At 33.5% G+C, this 21,724-nt stretch overlaps 2 protein-coding genes across 3 annotated transcripts; one reads left to right on the top strand and one right to left on the bottom strand.

The window, feature by feature from the left end:
• Positions 1-1,009: 1,009 nt before the first annotated feature.
• On the top strand, positions 1,010-9,158 carry LOC102589129 (mitochondrial carrier protein MTM1). Of its 2 annotated transcripts, XM_006350529.2 has the most exons (12): positions 1,010-1,171; positions 1,756-2,045; positions 2,227-2,316; positions 5,234-5,362; positions 5,504-5,563; positions 5,690-5,860; positions 6,077-6,173; positions 6,688-6,779; positions 6,867-7,016; positions 7,844-7,902; positions 8,551-8,688; positions 8,754-9,066. In XM_006350529.2, the coding sequence occupies exons 2-11, from the start codon at positions 1,776-1,778 to the stop codon at positions 8,681-8,683; spliced, it is 1,251 nt and encodes a 416-aa protein (XP_006350591.1). In that variant the 5' UTR covers positions 1,010-1,171; positions 1,756-1,775; the 3' UTR covers positions 8,684-8,688; positions 8,754-9,066. The 2 variants fall into 2 exon arrangements, with proteins under 2 accessions (XP_006350591.1, XP_006350590.1); XM_006350528.2 differs by having other exon boundaries at positions 8,551-9,158.
• Positions 9,159-11,412: 2,254 nt separating this feature from the next.
• On the bottom strand, positions 11,413-16,514 carry LOC102588801 (uncharacterized). Its single transcript, XM_006350527.2, has 3 exons — positions 15,645-16,514; positions 13,755-14,811; positions 11,413-11,770 (listed from the first exon to the last, which is right to left on the bottom strand). Exons 1-3 carry the CDS (start codon positions 16,267-16,269, stop codon positions 11,584-11,586), a joined length of 1,869 nt encoding a protein of 622 aa, XP_006350589.1. The 5' UTR covers positions 16,270-16,514; the 3' UTR covers positions 11,413-11,583.
• Positions 16,515-21,724: the final 5,210 nt, after the last annotated feature.

Genomic DNA, 21,724 nt, shown 5'->3' with positions numbered 1-21,724 from the left:
AGATGCCCAGTAAGAAAGTGTAAGCGGTTGGTAGTGGCAAGCGTCAAGATAGGTTGAGGCAAGTCGAAAAGTATTGAAATGATTAGATAAGACATAACATATCTTAATTTTGCCAAGAACTTGACTTTAGATAGAAATGGTTGGAAGTCACAGATTATGGTAGAAAGTTAGTTGACAGTTGAATCTTGCTTTCCTTCGGGATAGGTTTGATGATCATACTTGGATCTTTCTTCTTACTAAAAGTATTAACATTAATCTCGTAGTTTTTTTATCTTCAATTTTGGTCATCATTGGTATTTTTTATGCTTCAATTATTGCATTATTTTGTTGTCGTTGACATTCTCCGATCCCTCTGTTTATTGTGTAATACTCTCAATTTCGCACTATTTTGTTATTGTTATTGCTCTCATATATGTATCCCCTTTTAAAATTGATTGACAAATTTTTATTCAAGTTGAAAATCTATTGAAAACAACTTCTTTACCTCTATATGACAGAAATACGATACACTACTTACAGTCTATCCCTCTCAAATTCACATGATATACATGGTGAGTTATTGTTGTACATAATTTGACTATTTATTTGAAAAATCATCTCAAACGGCTGAAATTGGAGAACCAATAGACAATAGTCAATATTTTGGACAAATTTATGTGGTATTTGGTTTATATTCTAATTTCCATTTTATTTTTTTGTTCAAAAAATCCATTTTGTGGACTTCAGATTTACAAGTCGCACTTTTAGAAGCCTTTTTTTTTCCTGTTTTTTCTATATTTTAATCAAATTTCCTTCTCCCATATTAAATCAAATTTTCTTTTTCGTATTGGTTCATTGAATATTGCAAATATAAAAAGAAAAAAATATCTATTTAACTATTTTCCCTTTTTAAATCGAATTTCCTTTTCCACATATTTAAATCAAATATTGAAAAAGTAGAAAAAAATTAATTTGTAGTGTATCTATTTTCCTTAGGCGCTAATATTTAGGCGTGCCAAACAAGCCCTAATTTTAGAGAATTCTCTGGCCTTTACTGCCCCGCGAGGCGTGGCAATTTTGGTTTTCCTCTTCTCCAAGGAACTAGGGAACTCCTTTCTCCAAAATAATAATAATAACTATCCTTTTAATTTTTACTCCCTCATCACTGTTGAATCAAAGCTCAGATCAACAGGTATTTTTTGATTCTTTTCTTTAATTTTCTTGTCGAGTTATGACGATTTTCTGGTTAAACCTTCGATTTTTCTGCGTTTTTTGTGTGTATTTTTTCGTTAATTGCTGTTTTCTAAGAATATCTTGAAAACTCAGTTCATGGATTTTGTTTTTCTTCCTCATTTTGTTTTTGGGTTGAGGCGCGGAGGGGATATAAGTTATGTGTTTTGAGTTTTTTTTTTCCTTTCTTTGTCTTAATGGAAGAAATATTGAGTATTCGAATGGAGAAATTGATATTGAGGATTCATATAACCGATTTATCTAATTTGATATTGAGGTGTTGTTGTTGTTGTCAACTTTTTCTTGGATAAATTCTATGGAAGGAACAAATTCTATGCTTTTGATTGTATGCGTTTGGATGTTTTTCATCCTATGTTGACATTCTGGCCCTATTCCAAATTTCAATTTATTTGCTATTAGTTTTGCTTCCTTTTCTTATAGAAGCATATTAAGTGAAACTAGAAAGGTCGGAGATATTCGTTTCGTTTGTAGAATTTCAATGCTTAAATTACTAATGGGGTGGTTTCTGGCAACATTTCATTTCAGGTTGATCCATTGAGAGAAAAATGGTGGACGAATTGAAGCAAGGAGAAAATTCATGGATAGACACGGCTGAGCAGTCGGATAGAGTATTGAATGTTGATAATAATGTTTCCTTGATGTCTCAATCAATAGTTATCACTGATGGGGTAGAACCCTTACATCCTCAGCAGCCTCCACCTCAGGGTACCAGCCCCTCCTCGGATGTCCGATTGGGCTTTCCTGAACGAGCCATCTCAGCAGCTGGTGCAGCATTTCTCTCTGCTGTCCTTGTTAATCCACTTGATGTTGTCAAGGTATTTATGCTAAATACGGACAATTACCCAATTATTTTGTTCACCTTTTACTTATCTTTTGATGTTCATTTCAGTTGTATCCAGAAGTTTTGATACTTTGTTGAATTTCAGATATAGGAATATTATATGCATACAATATATTGATAAGCTGACTAATTTCTGTTTCTGCACTAATTTACAGACTAGATTGCAAGCACAGGCAGCTGGAGTTGCTTATTCACATCCAATGAGTAACATGACTAGCCGCATGGCAGTTTTTGGGCCAAATATGGTATAACATGCTTTGAAGTGTTCTTTTTTATGTGGAAACAACTTTTTGTGTCTTTAATTTGTCTTCCTTGATTCTCGAATATAGATATGTTCATTTCTTCCCGTTGAAGTTCTTTTCCTATTTCATACGTAGAGTACTATGATACTAAGCATAACTCAAAACCTATTGTGGGAAGACAGGCAAAATCAATATGCTTTCTTGTTAATCCTCATGTTAAAATGAGGTAGTTAATAAAAGAGGGTATTGACTTGTGTGTTGGTGTTATCTTTGTTGAGCTTTTTTATAGAAAAAAAGTTGTCTGGTGAACTTGAATGGCTTGCTAAATTTTGAGCATAACCCAAAACTATTGTGGAAAGACATGCAAAATCAATATGCTTTCTTGTTAATCGTAATGTTAAAATGAGGTAGTTAAGAAAAGAGGATATTGACTAGTGTATTGGTGTTGTCTTCATTGAACTTTTGAATAGAAAAAAGTTGTCTGTTCAACTTGAATAGCTTGCTAAGTTTTGGATTTTTCAAGTGAAAGATAGATGAATAAGCTATACAATTACTTAATTGTGTCATAAAACTCTTTGCATTGGCACTGCCACAATAAATGCTGGATGCATTTATCTACTTATTGCCTGTTTAACCTGATTAATTTTTAGTGGTTCTGATTATTGTTGGATGGACGGACTTGCAGAACAAATTACGGCTAATGCTCCACTCTTATTTCCTAATTTTTCTTAGTGGTTTACACCTTGTTTTATTGCAGTTGCATAAAGTGGTTTGTTTAAAGTACTACATGTGCCTGCCTGCTTGATTACATGTGAATAGTGTCCGAGACACCAGACTTGGGAGTGGGAGCGGAATTAGAGCATGTTTTTCATAATCATTACAGTAAAATCAAGTTGACAGTATTATTTATTTAATTTTTGATAAAAATCAACTTGATGCTATTATTAGTTTAAGTGTAAATTCGGAAAAACAGCTGCGACTGCACAAGAAACAAAAATAGCACGTAAACCTTGTATAACGAGAAAGATAAATTGATAGAATGTTTTAAAGATGTGAGTAGTTCATCCTTAGAATTTCTAGATATAGCAGGAGTATGAATAGCCTTCCTTCATAGTGGGCACATTCAGCAAGTTTGAGGTTGATTCCGCAGGTATAAATATTATCTGTTCTTGGCTGATTTCTACCACCTTTTTGGTATAAGAAGAGGTGAAAGCAACTTCCTTTCTTAGTTGGAGACAAAATGTAAAACATGATTTTGTTATGAGCCATAAACTGTATTTTCAAGATGGTAAAGTTATTAGAATAGCTGTTTGGTCATTAATAAAGGGTCTAAAAACTTCCAAGGCTGTGGCATAGTGATGGAAGAGTTGAAGTAATAATCATAGCAATCAAGTTTCAAATCCCATGAGACATTATTAGGTTAATTCTTCCAATTTGCCTACTTAGTGGGAAGTAGTTACTCTGTGCATGTGCTAGTAGGTAGTATATACCCCGCAGATTAGTCGAGATGCACGTAGGTTAGCTCGGACACCAACATAAAATAAAAGTATATAGACCAAGTTATTCTCAGCAAAAAGGAAAGAGGTTTAGGGATTGGGAATTTGAAAATCCAGAATCAAAGCTTACTTATGAAGTGGCTATGGAGATTTGCGTCACAAGAACAAGCTCTCTGGAAGGAAACCATAAAGACTAGGTTTGGAATGGAGAATTTGTGGATCACCAGCTTGCCCACACAACCTTATGGGTCTGGAGTATGGAGATCCATCAGAAATCTATGGGCCAAATTTTTAACAAATGCAAAACCAAGGTAGGGAATGGTGGAAGGACACTGTTCTGGGAAGACAGATGGGTGGATCAGGTGACGTTGAGAAATAGGTTCCCTATTTTGTTCAACCCGAGCCTTCAAAAGATGCTACAATCAGTGAAATGAGAGATAATCAGGGGTGGGATCTCAGGTTTAGAAGACATCTAAATGATTGGGAGGTCAATAGAGTAGTTGAGCTGCTCAACATTCTTGGGCAGTGCAAAGATGAGGACAATCTATTTTAGTATCCAGATAAGGCAGTTTTTCAGCTGGCTCAGCTTATAGAAGCTCCTGTGACTCATATATGTGGATGGCCTCGGAAGATGATTTGGAAAGTCAAGATACCATTCAAGGTAGCATATTTCACTTGGTTGCTAGCCGAACAGACTGCACTCACTCAACACAACTTCATGAAAAGAGGTGTGCAAATTTGTTCCAGGTGTTGGTTTTGTGAATGTGAGGTCAAGACAATAAACCATCTCTTTCTACATTGTAGAGAGACTGTGAAGCTGTGGCAGATTTTCATCAACTTAAGGGGCATCAGTTGGACTATGCCAGGGAACATCAAAGAAGTTCTAGCTTGCTGGAAATTGGAATAGAGATGGGAATCAGTCAGGACACAGGGAGAGATGGAAGATTGTCCCTGCCTGCATTTGGTGGACTATATGGATGGAGAGGAATCAGAAATGTTTTAAAAACAAGAGCTTCTCTATGCAGAATTTGAAGCTGAATTGTCTGGTTCCTTTTTTTTTTTTGTTTTGATCAAAGGTTCCTTTTCTTTTTTTTTTGGTGTAAACATGAATATCCTCAAGATGTAGAGGATATTCCTAGTATTTTAGATTACTAATGACCTACATAGGAGTTTTCTCTCTTTTGCAACTTTTGGATATGAGTATTACTAGAATACTCTGTGTATTCTTTTGTTTGTAATACAAGTTACCTTTTTCAAAAATAAAAAATAAAAAAGGGTCTTAAATACAGTATTTCCTGGGTGAACTGTTTCCCTTGTCTCAAATATATATCTGTATTGATCTCTTGAAGAATGTGGAATTTTATAGATCTTTTCTTCTATTGAAATAAGCAATATGATATTGATTTATTCATTTGTTCACTCAGATGTTTGCAGACCTGAGGTGTTCACCTTCATGTACCCGAGCTGGTGTTCATGGTACAGTATCAATCTGCCCACCTGATTGTTTCCAGTACAAAGGAGCACTTGATGTCTTCTACAAAATTATTCGGCAGGTTGGCAAATTTATTCTCATGTTCTCTCAGATGCTCGAGTGTGTTGATTGCTCAAGTTTTCATGTTTATCTTCTGAATTTTCATCTTGCAGTTTGGATTGTTTTAAACTTTTCCTGACTCTTAACTGGTGTCTTTTCACAGGAGGGTATTTCTAAGCTATGGAGAGGTACAAATGCTGGTCTAGCTCTGGCTGTACCAACAGTATGTGCCTATTGATTTAATCATAATTAGTTTCTTTGAACTCGCCAATGACTCCCTTATAGTGTATTTAAGTAAGTTAAGGCTATATGTTATAATCACAATTTTGTGCTGATGCTTTTTGAACAGGTCGGAATTTACTTGCCTTGCTATGACATTTTTCGCAACAAGTTAGAGGAGTTCACAGCTCAACATACCCCAAGCTTGACACCATATGCCCCTTTATTAGCTGGTTCTCTGGCACGGTCTTTAGCTTGCACAAGTTGCTATCCTATTGAACTTGCCAGAACACGAATGCAGGTATCTCACAACTCCTATTGTCAAGGTTTAATCTATCCACCATATTTAAAGGAGAGAAAAGGGTCTGGGCTGGTATAGAAGTAATTTATTTTGTATATTTTGTTATATATGTGTCATTCTAGGCATTCCAGTTGCTCTTTACTTGCTACAAACATGGGTGATCCACTCCTTCAACTGTTCTGATTCTCTCTTTCACTGAGTTGCTCCTGTTTATAGGCATTTAAGGATATGAACAAGAAGCCTGCTGGAGTCTGGAAGACTTTGTTTGAAGTTATTGCCAATGTCAGGAGCACAACTAGTACCAATTTTGGCTGTAAGTCAATTTTTTCCCTGGCCCTGCTTTCTAGCTATAGGAAAGAGTTTCTAGACATTGTTTGTTAGTGAAAATGAATAGCTGTAGATTCCATATTAGTGTTAAAGGTGTTATTACTTACCAACAAATAAATAAACTAAAGGTGTTTACCTGAATATATTCCTAAAAATCCGTGTCCCAACTTTAGGCTCAACAGTTGTGATCTTTAAATTCTCTTCTCTGTGCTGGTTCATTTGCTCCTCTTCTAATAGCACTATTACAACATGTGGAAATGAATCAAAACTTGACAATGAAGATGCTGTGAGTGATGTTCTAAATTGTGTAAGTGAGGAGAATATTTTCCAAAGTCCTTCAGAAAGTTGAATCTTCACATAGCTTATATAGTTCTTAAAAGTCCATTACTTCTCATTCTAGCTCCTTGTTTCTCTACTTAAAAGCTGTGTCTCACTTTCACTCTTTAAATATGAATGCTCTTGTAATATCTTTAAAGTTGGCATATTATTTTCTGCTTCAGTACAAAGTTATCGTGTACTTTGGTCTGGACTTGGGGCACAGCTTGCTCGCGACGTCCCTTTTTCTGCAATTTGTTGGTCAACTCTTGAACCGGTATGATTCAATTCTATTTTTGTTAGATTCTAATCTGTTCATGAATTTCATTTGATTTAAGCATTATTCTCACAAGTATATTTGCAGGTAAGAAGGCGGCTTCTTAGTCCGCTGGGAGATGAAGCTAATGCTGTCGGTGTCCTAGGTGCAAACTTTTCTGCTGGTTTTGTTGCAGGAAGCATTGCTGCTGCTGCAACATGTCCCCTTGATGTTGCTAAGACTAGAAGACAGATTGAGGTGTTTATTTTTCATCCAAATCCTCATATATGGAATACTGATATTTAGATTTGTCCACTTGGCTCAAGCATCATTCAATCAATTAAAATCAACATTTTTCTTGTCTGTTATATAAATTAGGAAGTGATCCAGGAATCAATAGTCATAGACCCCGTAGTTTGAACGTCTTCTTAGTTATATCAATCACTTCGGCACCCTTAGCCTAGTGCTGTGTTCGTTGTGAGCCTTAAATCAAGGAAGTGAGTGGATGGTAGGATGTATACCGGGTTAGCATTTGGGATGAAAGTCTCATAATTGACGTCTTGAACTTCTGGTGAACCGTCGTTGTAGTTGTCATTTATCTCTTCTTTTTGATCTTTCTTCTGTGATCCAGGAATCAATAGTCATAGACCCCACAGTTAGAATGTCTGTTTAGTTATATCAATCACTTTGGCACCCTTAGCCTAGTGCTGTGTTCATTATGAGCCTCAAATCAAGGAAGTGAGTGGATGGTAGGATGTAATACCAGGTTCGCATTTGGGATGAAAGTCTCATAATTGACGTCTTGAACTTCTGGTGAACTGTCGTTGTAGTTGTCATTTATCTCTTTTTTTTACCTTCTGTTACACTAGAGTATAACCGATATAATTCTTTTTACAACCGTGCACACTATTTTTGCCCTGGGGTGATTGCAATTTGTCTTTAAAATTAAAGGGATTAGTATCCGAAATAAGCTTACGTTTGAGAGTGCTGTTTTTGTTTTGCACCAAGGATCCATAATGATAATTGACTTGTTTCTCCACATCTATTAGATCGTTTGCTTATCTACCTCTTTTTCTTTATTACAGATGGACCCTGCCAGGGCGTTGACAATGACGACAAGGCAAACTCTACTTGAAATTTGGAGGTACAGCTTTGAGAATATGCCCACTGAATTGTTCCCATGTAAAATAACATATAAGCTGCATATATTAAATCCATGATGATATTGCTGAACGTGCTATCAGAAAAGCTATTATGGCAGCAGATCGTTTGTTGTGCAGTAAACAAAACACTAAGGGAGTGTTGGTGTTTGGATTGGCTTCTTTTAAGTGACTTATAAGTTAAAAGTCAAAAGTCATAAGTTGGGTTTTGGCTTTTTTGGGTACTTTTTCAGCTTTTAAAAAAAAAATGCTTCAAGCACTTTTTGTGTTATCCAAACACTTCCAAAACCAAAAATTAGCTTAAAAGCCTAAAGTCACTAAAAATAACAAACTCCGGCTGAATGCTCCAGTCAGAAAGCATTTTGTTTATGCTTTAGTTTTTTTTTCACTGCAAAAATAGCTGATGGACCTTTATCCTTTTTTTTTTTGATGACCCCATGTCCTGATTAATCCATTTACCCCTCCAGTTTGACTTAGTACTTCTCCAGAGATCCACATTCGGTTGTGATGAGTCTTGTGAGTTCATAGGGTTGCACAATTTTTCTTAAATAGAGTGGCATGTGCATGTTTTTTTTCACTATTTTGTCTGGCTATGAAGTAGATTCTGAATGAAATCATGCTGACTGTTACAGGGATGGAGGGCTCAAGGGACTGTTTACTGGAGTAGGTCCTCGTGTTGGTCGTGCTGGCCCTTCAGTTGGAATTGTAGTTTCGTTTTATGAAGTTGTCAAATATATGTTACACCAACAATATGCTTCTTCATAGGGAGCATAGTGTCATGTCCCGCCACTATCCGAGCCAAATTTTGCAGCCAAGTAACTCTAAGTCCGTGACAATAGTCAGGTTAATTAGGTTTTTTCTTTCCAACCTCTTGGATCGGGCAATGGTCGCTGACATAACTGATTCGGGCCATGATTCTGACGCTGGAGCTCTAATGTGGATATGGTAGCACGCAAAGGAGCAGTTTTGACCATGGTAGATTACCCACACAGGTTAGCTTGTAGAAAATAATCCACTCTTCTTTTGCTTTCCAGCCAATTTTGGTTGGTTTTTCGGCAGAATTGTCTTTGGACTAAGAAGAGATTTTGATATACTTTGGTTGCATCAATGAGCAGTTTTTCCTGAGATGTTCTCAGTTATCATAAAAATGTTCAAGTTCTTTATTTCTTTTATTATTTGTCTGGGGATATCAAGCTAAAATATTGATGCTGAAAGATTTTTATTTTTCATTACCATAAAATATTGTCTTGATCTTCTTATGTTACATTGGTACATTTTATCAACTGGTGATGACTTAATTGGAAAGGAAAGAAAAAGAATTAATGTCAGGACAGAAACCAGAGCAGCAAGGAAATAGAAGTGTTATTTTTCTAGTTTATGTTGTTTGAGTGGAAAAGAAATAAAAACAAAGATTGTTCTACTATTTATACTCAATAAATTGAATTTTGTGGATGTACGAATATAATAAAATGAATTTTCCAAACAGTGGTTGGAACAAACATGCAAAACTTAACCACTTCGCCCAAACCATTTATCATACCTCTATTGAAACAAATTGTGTTCGTGTTCGTGTTCGTGTTCTTTCATCAAATGACAATCCTCTTCATTTGTTTCTCTTTTCAAATTCGATTTTAATTAATTCACAAAATTGTGTGAGAGCGGCAAATCAAAAGGTTCTATTAGAAAAGGGTGCATGGCAGATGATTTTAAAGCGGACTTTCCATTCATTAGGTAGAAAAGATCATCAAAATTTTTGTTTCATTGAATTTATTTCAATTCCAAAAGCTTGTTGTAGCATAATACTTAAATGTGCATGATGTTGTAGCATCCTCTTGTAGGTGGTAGACATACTGTTTGTCCCTATCCTACATGTTTTTACACCTACTAAGTTGAGGTCCCTGCCAAACTTCTCACCATACTGGTGACATAATTAATTCTTTTAAAAAATAATAATAAATGCATAAATAAATATACTCAAGAAGTAAAGGCATTAAAAGTAGGAAGAATGCAAAAATAAAACAAAAATGTATGTATATCTCTATACCAATTTTTTCTTTTTTATATATATACAAGAAAGGAAGGAAGGACAAGGGAAAATAAACCAGGCCGAAGGGTTTATCCGAACCCTCTTCTGCAGAAAATTACATTGTTTATACATAAATAATATTAATTTTGTATATATAATAGACGTTGAACTCTCTTCGATTTCTTCGTGTGTTTATTTCTTCATGAGCTTTTAATGAAATTTTTAGCTCAACCACCAATATTAATGAATGAAGTATGTTAGCACCAATGCCACCAGCATTAGGCCGTATGCAACTCCTTGGTCTATTTTTGTCCCTGCAACCATGAATGAAACCCAAACCAATATATATGAGATAAATAGATTATCTATCTGGATAGTCTCTTTTTAATTGCATCATTTTTATTGTTGTGATTCAAGAGAAAATAGTTTTTCTAACCAAACACCAAGGCATAGAAGTTTTCCATTTTTTTTTTTTGAAAAGACATTAGAATGCAAAATGACAACGTAACTTTGACTATAGAACAATGTTGGCATTTTGATTATGAATCTCGAGTCATCAAAGCCTTTCTGACTTGTTAACCTATTAAAATTTCATGTGATTAACACTTTAAAAGGCGAAACACTTGTCTCATAGGCTTTAAAAATCTTTTCCCCCTAGATGTTTGATTTCCTTGGTATTTGGTTAAAAACAATTCTTATGAAAAAACCTCCTCTTTTTTTTTCTCGAAAAACTATTTATCCAAAATTTTAAGCAATAATAGAAAGGAAATTAAATAAAAGTGTACCGTCATTGGTGGGAACAGGAGCTAGGCTAGGAGAAACATTATCATAGGCCATTGTAGAAGGGGAAATTGTTGCCTTTTTTACCTCCATTTTTTTATTCCTTGATTCTGCTCTCCGCTTTATGAAAAAATTATTTTCTCACTCCGATGTCTCGAAGAGAGGAATCGTGAGAGAGAACAAATTAAAACAAGGAGTAAACAACGATTTTTTTTCATGAGTTATATCGAGTTCAATCGAAAGGATGTTATAAAATAAATAATATGCATGGGAAGATCACAAAGTTCTACAAAGGCTACGTGCCTCCGCAACTATCGAAGCAATCTCCATTTAATTTTAGCCATTGCTTTCTCCACTAATGTATTCATTTTTATTTATCCAAAAATAAAAGTATTATTTTACTTTTCCACTTGACAAAAATCAAGATTCAATTATTTATTTCTTGTAATGTTAGGCTATGCATTATAAGACTAAACATTCTAATCAGAATTCAACCACCAAGAATCACATATCCATATCTTCCAAGTTACCTTCATGATCTAATAATGCTAGCAAGCATGCTCCTCTCCAAAGAACATCCAACAGCTGCTATATTTCAGCACATCTTTCATTGGTCGAGGCAAGCTTAAACCGGTGACATGGTCAGTGAGGATCCAAGTAACCCACCCAACTTTCTCGGGATTAAGGCTCAAAAGTTGTAATAGTTAATTCTTGATAGCAAAAGCACCTACAATTTAGGTTGTATATACAGAGGGACTGACTATACACATACTAAGATGTAATGTATATCAAGGTTAGGAAGAGTGATTTTGGACCATCATTTTGGGCAAAAGGAAACAAACCATACATACTATATATGTCAAGGAGCTGAGAAAAAAGGATCCTCTTTGTTTTTGTAAATAGAAAACAGCTGCTTAGAGTATCTTGTCGCCAAAGTTGTGCACAGTTCAATACCCTTGGGATCATAAGCTTGCAATTCCTTCACCGACTTCATCATATCACCTTGCGGATCTCCATCAGTAAGAAATTCAGCCAAGGTGCTTCCCCTGTAATGTGGCAGTAAATTAATGAAATCAGCACCCAAACATACACAAATTTCAGATTCAGCATTGTTTTGATGCAAGTGAAAGACTCGGATCAATGCTCAAATGCCTTTCTGGTTAAAAGAATAACTTTTAGATGTTTCAAACGAATGCTTAGCATTAAATACTTCCATATTTTACAGATTTGCTGCCTTTGTTGCAGTCATCCTTTTCGCAGAGAAAACATCAATCCCACGTTTCCCTGGCACTAACGTATATAATTTGTCCCAGCAATAATTTCCTTCTCTTATACACTATGAACTCTATTGGAAGAAGCCGAGCAAACCCTCTGAATTTACATGATTCTTTTCTATGTCTTACAGAAATGTCAAACCAAGTGATAAATACATAATGAAACATCAACCATTAAAGAATGATCTCTACATGACATTTAACAAATTACATCAGAAATAACCATCACATCTTAGACAAGCCTGTATCAGTCTTGGAATCCCAATCATAGGTAATAGATTGTTTTGATCTTATGTGAGACTCACTGGAGTATTTAGTCAAGGTCATAGGTGGTCCTCGAGTACTCAAATTTATCTGTAAATTGACTTCACAAGCCTATCCTACACTTACGTTACAGAGTCCAAATATGTCATTCAAGCGATTACCTACAGCTTGAAATTATGCGAATAACCAGCATCAAATTTTTGAACAAGATAAACCTCATGATCAAACTCGACTTCCTTTTGAGAATGCAAAGATCAAGACCTTTCTCTTGGATTATCTTCAGATCTTAAAATTTTCTACTTAACAAGTGGTTGGAAAGCCAAGGATCACGACCTTAATGCCTTCAATAGTGCAGAAGTGCTCTTCTTCTTGGGACTTAATTCACTTGTTCCCCATAGTTCAAGGACCTACACTTGGGATTTCTGAATTGCTTGCAGATTTCAAATAGTGTAAAATCTACTACAACAACAACTCTACTACGCCTCAATCCCAACCAAGTTAGAGTTGGCTAAATGAATTCTCTCTCTCTATCTCAGTTTAGGCTAAACCCATTTCATCATCACTCCAAATAAAGTAAAAGTGAAAATAAGTTAACTATATGTAAACAAACAACAACAACATACCTAGTGTAATTCCACAAGTGGGGTCTGGGAAGGGTAAATTTAATAATGATAATATTGGAAGTCCTCTAACAAGACTAAAACCTAATCCCAACTAGTAGATCACATTCATATGGATCTTTTTCCTCCTTTGTCCCATGTCTTTAGCTAAGTTTGCATTGATTCCAAGAAATTGTAGGTCTTTCGAGACAACTTTCTTCCATAGTAAGTTCACGCTCTATCACTCTTTCCCCGAATTTCAAAATCAAATAAAAATGGGAGTTCGACAGATGAGGCCTTCTGTCATACAGTCATACGATGAAATGTGTCTATATCACAGATTCACGGGTCACCCAAAATGCAGTCCAGCACCAAAGGTATCAAGGAATTACGACCAAAGTGTATCATGCTTAACAACTCAATTTACGAGAGGAGGAGATTATTCATCCTTAAATTCAATAATAAGTCAATGTTCTTTTTAAACTAAAGTATTCCAGATATATAAGACATCCAAATTGTACCCGACTACCCGGTACCTGTGATGGTAGATGGTAGGAGGTAACATATACATTGTGGAATTAGTCGAGGCACACAAGCTGGCCCAAACATCATGGTTATAATTTTTTTTGTAAGAGATGGAAAATTACTAACATTGACAAAAAAGTTTATGCCAACACATTTTTAATCATGCGTTTTTTATCTCATGTAGGCTATGAGCTTGGAGAAGTTACAACAAACAAAGAGTTAACGCCATAGTGGAGATAGTAGAACTAGCCATGTAGAGCTAAAATAAGTTTCCGTTCATCCAGACCAACACCACTTAAGGACTGTAATGTGCATGATTTTTGCAATATACAGATTATGTAGTATTCACATCTCATTCAAGCACATACCTGAAGGCATCACAGTGGCTAAAACCTCTTTGATTGTGAACTATTGTTCCTTTACTACATTGCTCCTCAGATGTTTGCTGCCTATACAAAACACAAACGGCCTTCATACATAATTCAGGATCCTTACCAAAGGCAGCAAGCATGTCCCCCTCAAACTCCCACTCTAATTTATCACCTTTGTTCCTTCGAATTCTCGATATTATCTCACCATAATCTGAATCACTCTCTGATACATACTCTGAATCAGTTATCGAATCTTCAGCTACAGAAGAATTACTTTGCAATGCACCATCAGAGTTAGAGATGTCAGAGCTGCTAACTATAAATCCACCTAAGCTTTCTCCTTCACTGTCTGACACTTCTTCTATGTCATTGCCACCACCACTTTTCCCTGCACATTGACTTAGCTTCACTAGGCGCCGTCTACGGGACAAATTCCTGACTTCATCCTCGGAATCACCGGTTTGAGTTGAGTTGCCTCTGGGATGATCATCAGAGTTCTTTTCACGAAAATGCCTAGTTTTGAGCATGGAGATTGGAACTTTATCATCATCATCACTGTCACTATCACTAGCAATTATGTTTGAAGCTCTTCTTCTTTTTGGAGTTGGAACATATAAAGCCTCCTCATCATGGCAAACCATGTCACTGTCTTCACCTTGCTCAATGACTGTCATCTTTGAATCATTCTTTGAAGGCAATTCAGCATTGGACAAGGTGCTCCCTGATCCATAGAAAGGTACACTACAAACAATTCCTGGCACGGGAGGTGTACCGAGGGGCACAGAAGTTTCATAGTCACTTCCCATTATTGATGTATAAGGAGGACCAGTAGTTCTTTCATCATCACTTTCAGTTATGTCAATAACAACAACTTTTGCAGGACTTTCACCAGCTGGTGTAGAAGGAGCCATCCTCTTGTTAGACCCCCTTTCTTCTTCAAATGTCAATCGCTTCCTCACTTTGTTAACACAGTTATTGCCACTTTCAGATAGTAAAGCTTTGTTTTCTCTCACAAACTTGGCTTGTAAGATTGGAGTTTTTGCTAAAGACTTTCCTGTCCATCAAAAGCAATAAGTAAAAGAATTCTTTCTAAAGCAAAATATCTATATTACTATGAAGGTCCTAAAAGATGTTGATTGATAAAATTTTGCTAAAGACAGAGTCTTCCGTAAACAAAATCATCTTTTTACTATTTTTCTCAAATTATTATTTCATCATCTTTATAATATTGAATATTGACTATATAATAAATATATGAAAAGGTTGTATATGTGAAGGAATCCTAAAATAGTTGGGAAGACTCCTAAGTATATGGAAAGTTTTGCTTGTGTACGTGGGAAGACTCGTAACTACGTATATGGAAAAAAAAAATGAAGGTTTTCTAATGGCCTCCTAAAATATATGGGAAAAGAACTATTAAAATATATACTTTGAAATTTATTAAAGCTATAACTATTACATTTTACTTATTTGTAATAGGTAAGAACTCCCCATACTCATTAGTCATTACTTTAAAATTGACTCAAATTTTGTTCTTTAAATCTTTTCTTATTTGAACTATATTAAAAGTCCTAACCGTTAACTTTAAAATCAATATTTTAACCTTATACCTAATATTTAATTATGATAAACAAAATAAATAAATAAAATAATACAAATATTAAAATTTAAAGAAAGAGGTTCACATCATTTTAAATATATTTTTTAGTAACTAGTATTAGGTGAGATATACATGTGTATACTATAACTAGTATCCAAAACTTCAAACGAATGCCATCGTACCAACACTAACACAACTTTTATATATAAAAAAAATCCGAAACTTCAAACTCCTAACATGATTTCTACAACTTGTCAACAATAATTGGTTAGAAAAAATGATAGTACCTGAATCTTGAGATAGTAGAGATCCAATTTCTCCATGAGAGGAAAAAGGATTTGCATCTAAACCATCCTTGTTTTGCATTTCATCAACTACTTGCAGATGGATTTTCTGGGTTAAATTATCACATTCATCTTGCAGCCCCTTTACTTGATGTAGTCTAGTTGAAGTTGTATCTCCTTCTTTTGCATCCAACTTTTTTCCCAATTCAGCCACTGTCAACTGTAGCTCGTTACACTTGGATTTCCAATACTCAACATCACTTTCAGCCTTCTTTTTCTCGCATTCCAATACACTGTTCTCGATCATCAATTGCAAAACCCTCTCTTCCTCCTCATTACTGCCGTTACTCTCTATTCGACGAATCTGCTCTTCCAACTCTTGATTCCTTCTCTTCAACACCTCAATCTTACCTTCAAGCAATTTAAACTCATTTCTCTCCTGTTCAATCCCCTGCCGCAAATCGGAACAATTACATTCGATTGTCTTGATCTTTTCTTCCAGATTTAAACACTGATTGCAATTATAACCCGATTCACTTTTCAAACCACTCATACAACTTGTAGTATCTCCACTTCCTCCTACTATTACCCCCATGTCAACCCTCAAAGATTCATTACTACAGTCCATGTTTCATATTCTCCCAACATAAGCAACTATTTCAATATACAATTGTTTCAAAGAGAAACTGAAAACTCCACAGTTGTTTAAACCCTAATATTAAAGAAAGCGAAATCTATCGATACTTCGAGACAACCTTCAATGGCGTTTTTGAAAGAAAAAAAAAAAACTTACGAAATCTGAAGCATTTTCGAGCAACTCTCAAAAGGGTCGCGGGAACAAATTTTCGCCCTTGGCATCCGTTATGTTATTCGGGTTTATTCATTGTCGGTTCAATTTTTGTAAATAGAAAACGATTTCAATTTATACGGGCCCATATTGATTTCTGCATGTATTAGCTAAGACCCAAGCCCAAGTAGATCCAGATAACAGGCCCAATTATGTATTCCTCTTAGATACTTCATAGACTTGGCCTGTTTGGCACTTCTGCTGGATTTCATTGGATACAAGCAATTCCCAAAATAAAGAAATTTCATAAGTTTAGGAGCGAATTACTTAAGTATACTTTAGTTTACAATATTATGAATTTTATTAGATTTTGGTGTGTTCAGATACGTCTAGATACATGTATTTTGGGATATATGTGGTCAAAATTAGTTGTGATTTATTGTATCAAAGTGGATTTACATGTATCTGCGATACATACACAAATCTTCCTCCCATCTCGCTCACCACTCTCCTATGTAGATGATATCCTAAATACATGCGAACTGTAACGTGTATCTAGTGTGACTCGCATGTATCTGGGATAAATGACTATCTCCCTCGCCTCTTTCCCTATTTTAGTGTATCTGGTAGCAAAACTACATATATCTAAATGTATTTTCCTCAATATATGATAGAAAACTCTTAATTAATGGTAAAATACATAATTATTTGAAAGTATATATAGAGTTAATAGATATGGTAAGAACGTATGTCTAATAAGATAGTTTTTCCTTTTTTTTTTAAACTACGTAATCAAACAAACATTTTCTTCTTATCTATTAAATTTCAAATTCGATTTATTTTTGATGAAAAAAAGAATCAAAATTGGTCCTAAGTTGTATCATTTTTCAACCGTCCGTGTATAAATCGGGTCTAGCACTTTTATGTCTTCATCGTGCGACACTATTAAAGAGAAAAAGAATTCTACCTCGCTAGTCTTTTCAATTTCACCTCTTCTCTTTTGTTGATCTTATACTGATCTATTAGACTAGATCGAAATGGTGCCAAGAAAAATAATTTAATCTATATTGTAGTACAAACAAAATAAAGATTAAGCTATTAACTATTCGTTTTGTTGCAATTTCCACTTCGTATCCCTTATGGGAAAATTAGCTAACTAGTCAAAATTATTAACATAATTATTAAAAACAGCTATACTTTAAAATAATTATTAAAAATGTCAAAATGTCAATATTTTAACAAATAAAGTGTATCCTAATATAGTTCATTTATCTTCCTTTTATTTCTCAAATTGGGCCCATGAAGACTCCATTACCCACTTTTCAGTCTCTAAATTTTTTACCCAAATTCTATCATTTCTCTTTCTTAAGATTTCTTTCATTATTCTATATCCTCAAGTAACTTAAACCTTGCCTTTTTAAAATCAAAATCCTCCATTTTTTTAAGAAATCTTAGAAATTATTCAAAAGATTTTCAACCTTTGTCGAAGTATTGAGATACAAAAATATTTTGTATGCTTTGTATGTTGGATCTGGATCTGGAAGAATTACCAGGTGAAGAAGTGCCATTTTTTAAGTGCCAATATTAGGATAAATCGTTCAAACGTATTGAATTGGATCTGAAAGAAGTGTCGGGTGAAGAAGTGTCATTTTCGAATGTCAATATTTGGGAAGTTTATGAAATTGTTGAATATTAAAGTGATGAAAAATAACTTTATGGCATGTTGCATTTTGTATCTAAACTATCAAATTGTATTCTTTACTGTTTTTATTGTCTGTTGCATTTTGTATTCATTACAAAATTCATGTGGTATCTTGCTAAAAATTTGAGTTTTTTAGGTGTAACTTGTATTTATTTTGTAGGTGGTATTCATTTCAAATTATGTATATGTTTAATTTTGTATTATATTTATAGGACAATAGATAAATAGTTTTACAGAATTTTGTATGCTATTCTAAATTAGGCTTCCTACAATTTTGTATTATTTTTTTTGTATTCATTCTAACTATATGCCAACAAGTTTGGTATTTTTTTTGTGCTCACTTTGTATTTCAATATCATTTTGTATTTCAATCTCACTTTGTATGCCAACAAATTTTGTATTTCTTTTTTATTTTGTATTAATTCTAAATGTATGCTAACAAGTTTTAAATTTTTTGTGCTCACTTTGTATTTCAATATCATTTTGTATTTCAATCTCACTTTGTATGGCAAGTTTTGTATTTCTTTTTTATTTTGTATTAATTCTAAATGTATGCTAACAAGTTTTAAATTTTTTGTGCTCACTTTGTATTTCAATCTCACTTTGTATGCCAACAAATTTTGTATTTCTTTTTTTATTATTATTTTGTATTCATTCTAAAATTTTCTTCACTGCCAGCAAAAATCTTAAATCAATCGACTTCAATTCGACATGAATTGAGTATTTTTAATGGAGTGTTAAAAAAATAATATTGAAAATTTGTGAAATAAGGAAGAGAGAAGCCATGTCGATTGTGGAACCAAACACGTATAATAGGAAAGAGATTTTTCAAAATTTAATCCCAAAAGTAAAATATGAAAAGAGCGTAAGAGTAGTGAAAAAAAAACTAGGCCTACTTAAAGTTAAACCAAAATTATGATTAGTAATTATGGTAACTTTGTTGGTTTAAATTTAAAAATTGCCTTATTTGAAATCCTTTTGATATCTTTCATCCTAAATAGCAGTAGATTCCTTAATATTTGTTTAAGGTTTGGCCGAGTTTGGAACGATCAATGGCATATACATAATTAAGTTATTGTAAAACAGTAAATTCTCTATAAAGGATAAATTCCTTTTTAAAAATGTTCTCTCCCCTAAATTTCTCCATTCTGTTTTTAAACAATTGTATTTTTTTAATAAAAATAAATAATAAAAACATAAATCAGATACATAACAAACTAAAATTTTGACATTTTTAATAAATATTGAAAGTGTGGCTAAGAGATTCTTTTAAATACTAAAATATTGACATTTTGAAAATTTTCCCTTAATTTATTCTGAGCCATTCGGTATTGAATATTGTTTTATTTTATATTTTATCAAATAAAAAGGAGACCAGCTGCTTTCGTTTTTGTTTTTTCCAAGCAAATCCATAACTTTCAAAAATTGTGTTAGGGGTATTGTAATTGATATAATTTTGTTTTTTTCTGTTGAATATTGTATATTATTATTATATAGCAAAATACGTGATAACACCAACCAATTATTTGAAATGTCTTTGGGATTGATTTTTTGAACAGATAAATTAAATGATATAACTGTATTATTGTTTCATGCATATATAGTGTAAGTTTGGCTTATCTAGCCACCAGACATACAATTGAGTAGTATATATCTGTCATAAAAATTAAATTTCATGCAAAATAATAAACGTCTACTCACGTCACGTAACACTCAATTGGTTTCCCATATCCCTGCACAAAACAATAAGAGATTAATGCCATTTCCTACTCTCTATTTTTTTTTTCTTTTCTATAATTTATAAATTTGAATAAAAGTAAGATTCTGAGAGAAATAAAATCATTAATTTGCTAATATTAGTAGCAGGGAGAAGTCACAATCAAATGTGGTCCGTCACAGCCTACTTTGATGACATTAGAGAATTCATGCATCTTTTTTTGGGACCATATAGTAATATATATATTTGAAACACTTAAATAACGCAATACACAAAATTTCTAATTTATTCAAACTTGGAAAAAAAAGAGTGTAAAGTTGTTATATATATATATTGGACCACATGCATTGCTTTATATGTATGTATGTAATTGGATTGTCATACAATTACAAATAAGTTTAGGGATAAGGGTCTGAAAAATATCCCAACTTTGGTCGGATTTGCTGTTGCGATAATACTAAACTTTCATAAGAATCCATTACCTCCCTAAACTATTTAATATCGTATTTTTTACCCCCTAAACTATTTAATAGTGTATTTTAAAGGTATATATGTTCCCACAGACACATTACTATTAATAATTTTGCATTTCAAATAACCATTTCTGAGCTTTCATGCACGATGTGGATATATATAATATATGTCTGCACTTCTACTTGATAAATCTTTAGTAGTAATATAAAATAATCAACTCATTTTATCATTGACCACTTCTTGGATTTTTCGTCTAATAAAAAGATGCATCGAGTGCCAAATTGTAATCATCTTCTCTTATATGTCAAAATTAATCTGTAAAAATATTATCTGTCCAAATTCAACGTCTCAAATGTAACCAACTATTTTAACCCTTACCTATATCTACCTTGTCCTTGCTTCATATAATTATATTATAATTCAACTTTCTCTCTCCGGTGACTAAGTTAAGAATTTTGTTATGAATGTTAAAACTACAGTATATATTTCTAAAAAAAATGTTTTGATATATATACACAATATTATATTTTTATACACACAATTGTTCGATTGAGTGACCACCGTTGGGTCAATGTAGTCTCTCTCTCGTTTGATGAGGAGGGCCTCAACCAACTTAGTCTTCACATCTCTTTTACTAGTGTATACATGGATGTGTACCTTTTAGCAGTTTTTTCAAAAATATACGTACTATTATAGACTATAGTATTATATACTGATCTTAACGTCTATATATATATTGAGATAAGTTTCAAAAACACACCTAAACTATGCCCTTTTTTTGAGTTTCATACCTAAACTATTGAGAGTGTGAGTTTCATATCTAAACTATCACTTCTTATTTTGAGAAACACACCTCTCTCTTTTATACTACTCTCATCATGGTGTGTGTAATACTCTCTCTCTTTTATTTTAAAAAATTGTTGCATCACACTCCACATGGACAAAACATTCAACTTTGACAAAAATTAAATAAATTATTACTATTAATTAAAATTTAAAATTTAAAAATTATTATCCAAAAAAATAATATTTCTTTTATAAAATAAAATGTAAAATATTTTTCTTACCCCACTCCATCACTTCTTCTCACCCCCCACCTAACCTAATTCGTCGTTTGTTACATCCCATATTTTAGTCCTTTAATTGTGGAATTAAGTTACAGCATTCAATTCAAATTAATTAAATAATGTATCTCTTCCCTGTAATTGTGGTAGATACATGTATCTAACCACTTTTGATTCATGTATCCGACCTGAAAAAAAGTGGTATAGCAAGTAATTTAAATATCTACTAGGATTCTAAGTAATTATAGTATAAAATAGTGGGATTTATGTAGTTTGCTCTAATTAATATTGCATTATTAGTTACCACTACTAAAAAATCATTGTTTTCCCACCAAAAAA

Source organism: Solanum tuberosum, unplaced genomic scaffold, assembly GCF_000226075.1.
Source record: "Solanum tuberosum cultivar DM 1-3 516 R44 unplaced genomic scaffold, SolTub_3.0 scf00126, whole genome shotgun sequence".
NCBI lineage: Eukaryota > Viridiplantae > Streptophyta > Magnoliopsida > Solanales > Solanaceae > Solanum > Solanum tuberosum.
The sequence above is the reverse complement of the archived record's forward strand: the minus strand, read 5'-3'. Positions and strand labels throughout refer to the sequence as shown.